Source organism: Calliphora vicina, chromosome 2, assembly GCF_958450345.1.
Source record: "Calliphora vicina chromosome 2, idCalVici1.1, whole genome shotgun sequence".
NCBI lineage: Eukaryota > Metazoa > Arthropoda > Insecta > Diptera > Calliphoridae > Calliphora > Calliphora vicina.
Genome location: NC_088781.1, coordinates 137,087,694 through 137,101,137, shown reverse-complemented (window position 1 = coordinate 137,101,137; position 13,444 = coordinate 137,087,694). Strand labels below are relative to the sequence as shown.

The window sequence follows — 13,444 nt, the reverse complement described above, 5'->3', positions numbered from 1 at the left end:
AATAATTCTGTCAGACATGCTTTCGAGAAGTTTCCTATTTAAAATCAGCAAAATCGGTACACAAAAGGGCTGAGATATGAGGAAAAAACCAGGACAACCTAGATTTTTGACATATTTTTGACCTATGTATATCTGGATTACTGAGTCATTAATATAGACGATATGGATGTCTAATGATAGATATTTCAAAGACCTTTGCAACGACGTATATAAGACCATAGTAAGTAGGACCTACAATGGGTCAAAATCGGAAAAAATTTGTTTAACCCAATTTTTTTTTCACCAAAAAAAAAAAAAAAAAATTAAAAAACAAGAAAGTTCTTACAAGACGATTTTTCATATCCGAAACGATGCTTGAACACTATAAATGAAAATCATTACTTGCCATGAAGGGATCCATTACTATAACCCGAAGCGTAAGAGATCGTATGTGAAGATCAAGACCAACCAGCCGAATCGACACCAAAGCCAAACATTCGTGGAGCTAAGGTAATTCTCGGTATTTGGTGGGAGCAAAAGGGTCCTATCTATTACGAGATGCATGTTTATTGCATACTGAACGCAACTGATTCGTTTGAATCGAGCATTTCCGAAAAAATTTTAATCCATTTAAAAAACCAAAATATTTTTTTATAAATTAAAAAAAAAATCAAATTTAAAAAATTTTAAAATAACAATTTAAAAAAAAAAAATCAGAAAATTAAAAAAACAACTTTGGAAAAAAATATATTTTGTTTAAGTAAGTTGGACCTACAATGAGACAAAATCGGAAAAAAATTCGGGTTAACAAATTTTTTTCCGATTTTGACTCATTGTAGGTCCATAAAGAATTTAAAATACTTGTGATTTAAATTTTAAAATAACAATTTGAAAAAAAAAATCCAAAAAATTAAAAAAACAACTTTGGGAAAAATATATTTTGTTTAAGTAAGTTGGACCTACAATGAGTCAAAATTGGAAAAAAAATTTTAAATAACAATTTGAAAAAAAACAACTTTGGAAAAAAAATTTTTTTTGTTTACCTAAAAATATCTAAAATTTGTATTTTGAAGTATAATTTGGTGAAGGGTGTATAAGATTCGAAAATAGCTCTCATACTTGTTAACATTGAATTTGAATAAATTCCGCGGATTTTTTATTCATGATCATAAGCGTAGCTAGACTATTATTCTGGGGTGGGCAAGTACCCTACCCAAATAGTAAAAATAAACAATTTTTTTTATAAAAAAAATAATTTTTTATTAAAACAAAACTAAAATATCACAAAAATTCAGTTTGCTAATTTTTAATATTTAAAACTGCTAATTTATTTTATAAAATATTTTTATAATTTTTTTTTTGTTTTTTTTTTTTAAATTTCTTCTTGATCTAAACTGTTATTTGTTGCTTATTATATTAGCTAGACAAAATACTATTTTTGAGTTGAAAAGATTTATTTATATCTAAACTCTCTGTATTTAAAAATGGAATATTGTATACATACATATATACGCCTGTGTACAAATAATTTTATAAAAAAAGAATTGAATTGAAAAAATAACTGCTAAATTTGAAAATCGTTCCTGAAGCATTGCACTGCGTAACCATTGTTATATTCTACGCATATCTGAGAAACTTCTTTCGCAACTAGCAGAACTAATAGTAATGCGGATTTGACTCCTTTATTTTAGCTTGTAAAAACCAAACATTACTTTTTGGGTTCCAAAAACCCCATGATTTATGTTCTAGGGCACAGGAATCTCTTAACGGAACAATCTACGAATCCAAAAAAATCTTTCTGCGACTTTCCAAATGCAGATGCAGTCTGGGGTGGTTTTGCCCACCCCAGCACCCCCCTATCTACGCCAATGTTCATGATTGGGCTGATTTATTTTAAGGTTTATTTTGGTGAAAGACTCTTACTTGTTCTAGATGCAGTCGAAAATGAGTTCTATATTTTGTCGCGTTCTTGATATATTGAAAATAACAAAAGAACAAGGCATACCTTTAGAACAAGCACAAGTTGTTAGAATTTCTTTATTTTTTTTATTACAAAGGAGAAGGAATGTAGTATTCTTGATGGAAAAAATTTCCATTTATTAAAACGTTATATGTATTTGGAAATACTTCGGAAAAGCCTTCTATTATAATAAACTAGTCCGTCCAATCATGAATAAAAAAATCCGCTGGAGTTTTTTTGCTTTCCCATTTCTCATATTCAAATTCAGTGTTAACAAGTGCCCAATCTTATATACCCTTCACCATGATACAATAATTGTAGAAGGTAGAATCACTAGGGAGAGTTTTCAATGTTTAGCTCATAACGTCAAAGTTTGATTTTGATTTTTTTCATATTTTTTTTATATTTTCTTTTGTTTGACGTTACAAGAATTGTATAATTGAGAATTTATTTTCCACTGAGTGTACCTTATATTGTTGTATCATGCCCTTAAGCAAATTATACTTCAAAATAAAAATTTTAAATATTTTTAGGTAAAGAAAATTATTTTTTATGATTTTTTTTTAATTTTTTGGAAAAAAAAATTTTCGAATTGTTTTTAAATTTTTTTTTTGTTTTAAAAAAAACTTTTGGTGAAAAAAAAAATCGGGTTAAAAAAAAATTTTCCGATTTTGACCTATTGTAGGTTCAACTTACTATGGTTCTTATATACGTCATTGCAAAGGTCTTTGAAATATCTATCATTAATCCAGATATAGGTACAAAATCGAGGTTGTCCTGGTTTTTTCCTCATATCTCAGCCATTTGTGGACCGATTTTGCTGATTTTTAAATAGCAACCTAAGTTGGACTATAGCGGATATATTGTTGTATATACTTAACATACAGACGGACATGGCTATATTGACTACGATATCAATATTCTGGATATATAAATGGAGGATTTCATGTCAAGTGAACCAATTTTTAAAATCTATGTCTTCCGATCGAGTAAAGAACTCTAGGAGTTATGGGGGTTAAAATTTGACATTTTGGTCAAACATGTGATTTTTCTCATCCATGGAACTTATTACCTATTGTTCTTAGCAAAATGTGTCCCAAATAGTTTAGATAGCTATTTCTTCAATCTTTCTAAAAAAAATATTTAAAAAAAATGAAAAAATTTTAATATTTTTTTTCCGAAATCAAAAACTTTTTTTTTTTTTTTCTTCAAATAAAGCTTAGATATTTTCTTTGAGGACCTATTCGATAGCTTAGTGGGATGCGAGTTCGATATCTATAAAAAAAATGTTTTGTAACTCAAAGCATGGAATTTTTGACTTTTTTTGGCAAAATCAAAAACTTTGTTGACTTTTTTTTCGAAGTGGGCCCTCTTTTTAATTTTTTTTTGCTCAACAGAAAGCTGAGATATTTTCCTTGAAGACCTATTTAGTCGCTTAGTGGGTTGCGAGTGGGATATCTATCAAAATAAATGTTTTGTAACTCAAGATATACAATTTTTGATTTTTTTTGCAAAATCGATTTTAAAAGTTGGTTCACTTGACGTGAAATATCTCATATACTAGAAGTTACAAACGGAATGACAAACTTACATATACCCTTACCATTCTACTCTCGGTGTAGGGTATAAAAATGTTGAACAGATAGAGAGAACAAACAAAACAAAATATTTAAAATGAAAATGCAATATAAATAGATAAAAACTGAAAACACAATAACAACAATAATGCGAATTTATGTTTTTACAACAACAACAACAGCAATAACAAAACTATATACATACAGTATTTGATATATATAATGTTGTTGTTGTTGTTGTACACATTTGTTGATATTCTTTCAACAAAAATATTATTAAAAGAAGAAAATAAAAAAAAGAGGGAGAATAATTTTTCTAAAAAAAATGTTTTTTTTTTATTGTATTTTCAGTTTTCATTTAGATTTCGCAGAGATTAAATCGTTTTAGTATCGTGGCTAAACAGAATTCAAATATATTCTGATCAAAAAAACTAACTTGGAAAAGAAAACGAGGTAGAAAATATTGCATATTATAAAATGTTACAAAATTCTTTTAATTAGAATTCAAATTTTATAAATTTCCCAAAAATTGTTTTAATTTTAAAAATCTACAACAATTTAAAACTGATATTACCAAAGTGTCCATAAAGATTTTAAAATACTTGTGATGTAATTTTATGTTTTTTTTTTGTTTGTTTTTTAAAAAAAAATTGAAAACGTTTTTCAAACTCAAAAAAACAAAAAAAAAAACATCCACCCACATCATTATTTATGTAGTTTTTTTTGTTCAGTTTTCTAGCCCAAACACTTGTGTTTGAAATGTTTAATTTTCTGGTAGCTAAAGCAGAAATTACTTATTTTTAATTGCACATGATTTAGGCTGATGGAAATGGAAATTTCTTTGTTTTTAAAATTATTTCTATCAATTCTTTAATGCAAAAAGTACTAGTATGTATTTAAAAGCAAAATATGTCAAAATTGTAAATAAATGAATTTTTGACATGAGTTTCCTAAAATAAATAAAATTGAAAAAAAAAAAATTATTTAAAATGTTTCAAAATTATTAATGAAAATTTGAAATTAAACAAAAATCTTTTACAAAATTCTGAAATGTACATATTATAAACAAAATTAAATGAAAACATTTTAATATTTAGCTAGTAGTGTTCGAAAAAGCTCGCTTGTTATACAAAGTGTTATTGTATTTAAAAATATAAAGAAAATTTTATAAAAAATTTCAAAGTGTTTTAAAATTAAATTTTAATAGTTTTTAAAGATTTAAGTAAATGTGAGAATTTTTTAACATTTAACAAAGTTTCAAATTTACTGAGATAAACATTTGGAAGACTAATTAATTAATAGCAGTTTTGTAACTCTGGAACTCTTGTGTTCAAAAGAAATACATACATATATATTAAAATTGTCAAGTTAATCAATGTTAATATGGTTTAAAATGCTATTAAACACAAATGAAAGTGATTTCAAGATGCAGCATTTTTTATTTATTTAGATATTATGACAGATATTATTAAAGTAAAATCTATTAATAACAAATATGACTGCTATATTCAGCTGTGCCGAATTTTATATACCCTTCACAAAAGTTTAAAATAATAAGAAAATTTTTTAAAAATTTCACCAAAACAAATTTTAATAAAAAACAAGTAAGAGAGCTATATTCGGCTGTGCCGAATCTTATATACCCTTCACCAAATTATACTTCAAAATACAAATTTTAAATATTTTTAGGTAAACTAAATTTTTTCGAGTTTTCTTTCATTTTTTGGAAAAAAAAAATTTTCGAATTGTTTTAATTTTTTTAAATTATAATTTTTTTTTTTTAAATTTTAAAAAAAATATTTTTTGTTTTTAAAATTTTTTTGGGTGAAAAAAAAATTCGGCTTAAAAAATATTTTTTCCGATTTTGACCCATTGTAGTTCCAACTTACTATGGTCTTATATACTTCGTTGCAAAGGTCTTTGAAATATCTATCATTAGATATCCATATTGACTATATTAATGATATAGTAATCCAGATATAGGTCAAAAATCGAGTTTGTCCTGGTTTTTTTCCTCATATCTCAGCCATTTGTGGACCGATTTTGCTGATTTTAAATAGGAAACTTCTCGAAAGCATGTCTCACAGAATTATTGAAGATTTGGATCCCGAAGATATCTGGGGTCTTCAGAAAATTGATTTTAACAGACAGAATCGCTCAAAATTTTTCTCATTCGAATATTTTTTTACCAACATTATTTTTATACCTTCGTGTGAAGGTTATATATAAGTTTGTCATTCCGTTTGTAATTTCCACAATATAATTTTCAGACCCTATAAAGTATATATATTCTAGATCCTTATAGATAGCGGAGTCGATTAAGCCATGTCCGTCTGTCTGTTGAAATCAACATCAATATCTCCGGAATTCTTCCGGCTCGGTTGCTGTTTAAAATCGAGAAAATCGGTCCACAAATGGCGGAGATATAAGGAAAAACTAGTACAACCACGATTTTTGACCTATTTTTGACCTATATCTGGATTACTAAGTCCTTAATATAGACAATATGGATATCTTATGATAGATATTTCAAAGACCTTTGCAACGACGTATATAAGACCATAGTAAGTTGGACCTGTAATGGGTCAAAATCGGGAACAATATTTTTTTACCCGATTTTTTTTTTTCACCAACTGATTCGTTTGAAGCGATCACGCCCAGAATATCCGGCAGTCATGAAACCGAAATATTCCATCATGACAACGGAATTCCTGTTAAAAACTATTTATAATGAAGTGTTTGGGAAGTTTCACCTCAACCGCCTTATAGTTCAGACCTTGTCCAATCCGACTTCTATTTATTTAGATCGATGCAGAACGCTCTCTCTGGTATACTCTTTACTTTGGAACAGAGTATCCAAAATTGTATTGATTCAAAATATGAACAGTTCTTTTGGCTCGGAATCCATATGGTGCCAGAAAAATGGGAAAATGTCATAATTAACAATGGACAATACTTTGAATAAATTTATATTGTACAAATATTTCAAAATAAAAAAAAATTGAGAAAATCATAAATCATCGATAAAATAATGTAATAGTAAAATAGTTTCAGAACTTCCCTGAAAAAGACGCAACTTCGAAACGGACGCAGAACGAAGAGACCGGGGTATTAGTGAATTCGCTATAGTCTAACTTAGGTTGCAATTTAAAATCGAGAAGATCGAGACATAAGTGGCCTATCGCGAGTCGATATTTCACATGAAATATGTTCCCTTTTCCCATTTTTCGTTCATAAACTTTGTTCACATGAAAAAATTCCCCATGTTGTGATATTTTTAGATGGAATTTTGTAAACAATAAACCGCTGTTACGAACAAATTCAACTATTGTGAATGAAAAGTTCATTGGAATTTCACGATAGCAATTTTCCCTTCGAGGGAAATGGATATTTCATGGGAACATAAATTTCACATGTTTTTCACGATAGGGGTGAATGATAAATAGAGATAAGAAGGGGTGTGTATTCCACTCAGGAATAGACCTAGATATGAAGAAACGAAATCATCTTGTGTGTCCTGTAATCTAGTACAGTAACACAAAATATTTTCTACTGTTTCTAGCTCATAGATAGCCTCGCATATCCTAGATCAGTTTATCACAAGGATCGTGAATATTTTGAAGACCAATTCAACATAATAATAATAGTGGATAATTTTAGCTCCAATTTACTCTTTTTAGTTTAAATAGTTTAAAACAATGATTGTGGATCACTTCGAAACCAATTTATTGCAAAGATCTTAGATTTATTTATATTTTTACATGAAATTCTGATCTAATGATGGTGGATTATTTTAAAATCTAGCTATTACAAAGATCAAATTATTTTTTTAAAGACCTATTTGAAACAAAGATAATGGGTTATTTTAAAAATAATTTAATATAATGATCGTGGATCTTTTTAAGATAAATTTCATAAGAAAAACTAGCCCTTCACCAAATTATGCTTTAAAATATTTTTTTTAAAATATTTTTAGGTAAACAAATTTAATTTTTTTAAAATTGTTTTTCAATTTTTTTGAAGATTATATTTATTAAACTAGCCCTTCACCAAATTATGCTTAAAATAATTATTGTAATGATCGTGGATCTCTTTAAGATCAATTTCATAAGAAAAACAGCCCTTCACCAAAAAAAAAAATTAAAATTTTTTTTTTAAATATTTTTTTAATTAAAAATTTTTTTTTTATTAAATTTATTTTTAAATTTTTTTATGAAAATAAATTTATGCCAAAAAAATTTTTTTGGTGAAAAAAAAAAATTCGGGTTAAAATATATTTTTCCCGATTATGACCCATTGACTTACTATAGACCTTTATACATGTTGCAATGGACTTTGAAATATTTATCATTAGATATCCATATCTATATATATAAAAGAGTAACCTTACTGACTCACTGACTGACTGATTCATCATCACACAGCCCAAACGACAGAAGCTATAATCTTGAAATTTTAACTGTGGGTTCCTCCCTCCCCAAAACGATCCGACAAGAAGAGATTTTTGGAAATTCGAACGTTTAGGGGGTAAAAAAGGGTAAAAACGGGTAAATTCGGTAACCTTATATCTTCAAAACTAATAAAGATACAAAAAAACTTAAAATTGCATGTTACTCCATTTAAAAAATAATCTGACAGGTGTTTCGTAATTTTTCGAAATTCGAAACATTTAGGGGAGAAAATGGGTAAAAACTGTATTTTGGTACTTTTTTGGCACCCTATGTATCTTTTAAACCAATAAACATAGAAACAAATTTTAAATTGTATTTTTTACTTATCAAAAAATAAAAAAAACAAGTTTGGTACTTTTTGGAAATTCGAACCCTTAAGGGATAAAAATTGTGTTTATTTTTGGTACTTTTTCATAAAATATGTTTTTCTATAATTTGAGATAGACATACGAATATTTTATTATGAACTCCCACCACGATGCTTATTTATATTTGAATAAAATTTTACCATCGCAATGGGGATAAAAAGGTACCAAAAAGGGGATAAAATCGGGAAAATACATTATATTTGAAATTATTAAGCCAATTTTGATAATTTTTTAACATTGGCTACTGGATTCATACAAAAATTAACTAACAGGGTGTTATTTGGAACTCCAATGATTATGTGTATATTGGGCCAAATCCGGGTAAATGTTTTTCTATAATTTGACATAGATATTCGAATATTTTACTATGAGCTCCTACCACGATACAGAAAATTATTTTAATAATATTTTACCACCACAATGGGGATAAAAAAGGTACCAAAAAGGGGATAAAATCGGGAAAATACATTATATTTGAAATTATTAAGCCAATTTTGATAATTTTTTTAACATTGGTTCCTTGATTCATACATGATTGAGACATGTCTGTAGCATAAACATTTTTGGCAAAATGGAGTATTTTTAAATTTCAAGGAGGAAAAGGGAAATTGGTACTTTTCTCCTAATGGTACTTTTTTAATATTTCAAATTATTTCACTTATCGACATTAAAGTTAGCTGATATGCATCTGAGTGAAGTTAGTGTTAGAAATAGGGGATTATATTTAGGTACCAAAATGTGAGAACTGAACTATAGGTACTTTTTTGTTCTTTCTTAATGGTACTTTTTTGAAATTTCTATAACAATGGACTTAGAAACATGAAATTAAACATATATGGTCCTAAGCGAGTGAGAATTCTAGGGGGAGACTTTTTGGTACTTTTTCTTTATTCGAATGGTACTTTTTGTAATTTCTTCACCAATGAACCTAGAAACATGAAATAAAGGTTATATGGACCCGAGTGAGTGGGAAACTACAAGTGGGTGCTTTTTGGTACTTTTTCTATATTCTAATGGTACTTTTTTGAATTTTCTATAATAATGGACCTAGAAATATGAAATTAAGCGTATATGGTTCTAAGTGTGTGATAATTCACTTGGTTCACATTGGTACTTTTTATATATTGTAATAGTACTTATTGAATTTTCTATAAAAATGGTCTTAGAAACATGAAATTAAACATATATGATCCTAAGTGAGTGAGAATTCTATGGGGAGAATTTTTGGTACTTTTTGTAATTTCTTCACATAAAATAAAGCTTATTATACCCTCCCCACTATGGTGGTGTAGGGTATACATAGGCCAAACCTCGATTGTCCCGATTTTTGTTTCTCTTTTTTAAATAGCAACCCAGCCGGTAGAAATCCTAATATATTGATGTATCAATCATGTTTGTAAGTTATTGGGGGGCTACGAAAAGTTGATTTCAATATACAAATGGACAGACGGACATGGCTATATCGACTCCGCTATCTATAACGATCCATAATAAATTAAAAAATTACAAACTTATATATACCCTTGCCACTGATGGTGAAGGATATTAACTAATTAAATGCAAAGAACACTTAGAATTTTTAAGACCCAATTAATGCACAGATCTTTGCTTTTATTCACGATCATGAATCTTTTGAAGATCAATTCAATACATGTTGTGATCATGGATCTTTCAATAGAATGGATCATGGATCACTTCAAAACCAATTTTCTTTAAATATTGTAGATCCATTTATCATTTTAAAAGCTATTCAATATAATAATCGTGAATAATTTAAAAACCAGTCTATTACAAATATCATAGATCTTTTTAAGAGCAATTTAAAGTAAAGATTGTGGATCTCATGATGTTAGAACGATTGGAGTTTTGAAATGGATTTTTAATGCCTTAAATTTATTAATTTTCTATTATCTTCCAGCTAATCTTTCCAAAATCAAGATGGACTCTTCAAACAACAACAGCTATGAAACCAATTTTGGTTTGGAATTATTTACAAATCTGCTGCTGCAAACAAACGATTCCAATGCAGAAGCCTGTGATGAAGGCAACATTTGTATATCACCCTTTCTGCTGGAAGCTCTTTTGTCTCTAGTCTATTTGGGTTCTGATGGCAAAACCGCTGAAGAGTTAAAGGAAAAACTACAGCTACAACGTTTTCCCAACAATGGCAAAATGGCCAATTATTTTGCAGGCAATTTGGCCATTGTTACACAAGAATCTATAGACACTCAATTGGAAATGTGTTCCAGAATATTGGTCAATGACAATTATGAGCTGGATTCACAATTTAAGAAAATTTCGGAAAATTATTTTTTAACTTTAAGCCAGCAATTGAAGTTTGAAGATAAGGAAGAGGTGTTGAAAGTCATAAGAAACTCTATAGAGAAATCATTAAAGAGATGTAGTAATTTGAGAATAGCGGAAAATGCCAAAGCATTGTTGGTTTTGGCGGCAAATTTCAAAAATAAATGGTTTTTACCCTTTAGTGCCTATCGTTCGGGTTTGTATGATTTCCATGTTACGGGGGAAAGCATTAAGTCGATACCCATGATGTTGGACAATGAAATGATGGTGAAATTTGTGGAACTTAAGGAATTGGATGCCAGAGTAGTGGAATTGCCCTATGAACATGATGATGAGTTGTCTATGTTATTGATTTTACCCAATAAAAGAGATGGTTTACGGGAATTGGAATTGAAACTGAAGGAGGTTAATTTGAGTCAGGTGACCGAACAAATGCAAATGGAGAGTGTTCAATTGTTATTGCCCAAGTTTAAAATTGATTTTGAGTGCAGTTTAAAACAGATATTGGAGAAGGTGGGTTGATTTCTGTAACAAAAAAAGAAATTTTCTTTAATTTTTTTGGGGTATTTTTAGATGGGTTTTTCTTTAATGTTTGGTGAAGAATCCAATTTTAAAAATCTATTGGCCCCTAACTCAGCCTCCAATGTTTTACCCTTTAGTGATGTTTGGCATAAGGCCTGCATAGAGGTCCATGAATCGGGCTCGGAACCCGCCAAAGTTGAAGGTAAATAACATTTAAAGGTTTTTAAATTGTTAATTAAGAAATTATTATTTTTTCTTTTAGCCACCAAACCCATAGTGATTAGTAATTCCATAGACTCACGGCAAAAATTCTTTCGTGCCGATCATCCCTTTTTCTTTGCCATACGCAATAGAGAAGCCACATTTTTTGTGGGCCATGTTAAGAAATTTTAAACTTTTTTAAATGTTAAGATGACTTAAACCCTTTTAAGAGTTTAATAAAACTTGTAGTTGTAAGTTTTTAAAACAAACCGGTGCTTCCCCAATATTTTCCCCGCTTTTAATTTGTTGTATAGCTATTTATTTAATACTTACTGTTAATAATTTATAATTATTTGTTTTCTTTTCTTTTTTAAAAAAAAAAAAAATATAATAAAAACTGCATTTAAACTGGATTTTTTTTATAACAAAGATTCTTGAAAATTTTTATTTTATTTTTTTGATTTATTAATTAATTCTTTTAAAATATTTCAAAAATGTTGTTTAAAGTTAAAGAGTGTTGGTTTTATTTTATTTTATTTGATTTAATTTATATTAATTATTACTATATGTAGGTTTATTATATTTAATAATTATACAATTTGTTTGTTTTAATTTCATTTATTTAAAAACTATTTTAGTTTTATTTAGGAATAATTATTTATTTAACATTTATTTTGTTTAGTTTTCTCTTTAATTTACATAAATTCTTTTTTCAAATGTTTGTTTTTTTTTTTTTTGATAATATTTAAATATTTACATAGTTTTTATTTTAATTATTATGAATTTCATTTAAATTTTTGTTGATTGATAACACACAGTTTATTTTTCTTGTTAACAAATTGAAATATTTACACTTAAAGAGTTCTAGTTAATAGGTTTTAAAAGGCTCTACAGTAGAAGGCCTTAAAAAAAGGAAAAACTTTACAAAGAAGTCACTTGATTTCTTTCTGCACTAAACACGGATTTCTCGGCTTTGCTTTGCCATAATCGGGGTTAGTTTTTAATTTTGTTTGCATTAAACACTGTATTTACTTTTACAAAACAGTAATCACCAAATAATTCAATTTTTAATTTTTTGTTGCTTGGCTGGTTTTTGAAATAAACGATTCAATTACACAGTGCAACACAAAAAAACTGTGGCTCCCAGTTTTGACCCCCCCAGTCATTCACTTTTTTTATGGGCCCCCAAATATTTGGGGTCTCGGTGTCATTTTTGCAAAAAAGTGATAATATTCTCAAGCTCATATCTTGCAAACTGTTCGGAATTTTGATTTACTCTCTGAGGCAAAGTTGTAGCCCTTGTCATAAAGAACAATAATTGTGAACATATCAAATCAAAAAAACTTCATCTTAAAGATCAAAATCGCAAAAAACTGTAAAAACTTCGATTTTTTTTAATCTTTTTTCACCTGTTCAGGTCCATAGGTAGCAAATCGTTCAAAATTCAAGAAAACACTCAACTACAAAAATGTACCTAAGATCTCAGTAAACAACTTTCTAGAACATATGAACTTGCTAGGAATGAGTTTTAACCCCATTTTGGTTGGTTATGTATAAGTTAGTAAGAAAAAAACTAAAGGAATTAATTGTTTTGGGCCATAAACTATTAAATTATTATAAACTAAAGCATACTTTTAGGCAGCTTTAAAAAAAATGTATTTCTAAATTTATTTCTAATTTTTTTGCGATTTTGATCTTGAAGATGAAGTGTTTTTGATTTTATTTGTTCACAATTTGTGTTCTTTATGACAAGGACTACAACTTTGCCTCAGAGATTAAATCAAAATTCCCAACTGTTTGAAAGATATGAGCCTGAGAAAATGAAATTTTTTTTGCAAAAATAACACCGAGGCCCGAAATCTTTGGGGGCCCATAAAAAAAGTGCATGGCTTTGGGCAAAAACTGGGAGACACGGGTCTTTTTTCTGGTCTTTTTTTAATAGCAACTGAGCCGGAAGAATTCCCAATGTATTGATGTATGAATCATGTATGTAAGTTAATTGGAGACTATGGAAAGTTGATATCAACATACAGACGGACAGATGGATATGTGGGGTCGCAAATGAATAATGTAGAAATTACA

The 13,444-nt window shown here is 28.2% G+C and overlaps 1 protein-coding gene across 1 annotated transcript; it reads left to right on the top strand.

Moving 5' to 3' along the window:
- The first annotated feature begins 3,879 nt into the window (after positions 1-3,879).
- On the top strand, positions 3,880-11,764 carry Spn31A (Serpin 31A). Its single transcript, XM_065502085.1, has 4 exons — positions 3,880-3,969; positions 10,254-11,152; positions 11,213-11,363; positions 11,424-11,764. Exons 2-4 carry the CDS (start codon positions 10,274-10,276, stop codon positions 11,552-11,554), a joined length of 1,161 nt encoding a protein of 386 aa, XP_065358157.1. The 5' UTR covers positions 3,880-3,969; positions 10,254-10,273; the 3' UTR covers positions 11,555-11,764.
- The last annotated feature ends 1,680 nt before the right edge of the window (positions 11,765-13,444 follow it).

Bases quoted from the DNA above. Each gene is read 5' to 3' on its own strand.
- Spn31A (XM_065502085.1), top strand. From the start codon at position 10,274: ATGGACTCTTCAAACAACAACAGCTATGAAACCAATTTTGGTTTGGAA. The intron at 11,153-11,212 runs GTGGGTTGATTT...GGGTATTTTTAG, and splicing joins TAAAACAGATATTGGAGAAG to ATGGGTTTTTCTTTAATGTT. The intron at 11,364-11,423 runs GTAAATAACATT...TTTTTCTTTTAG, and splicing joins GGAACCCGCCAAAGTTGAAG to CCACCAAACCCATAGTGATT.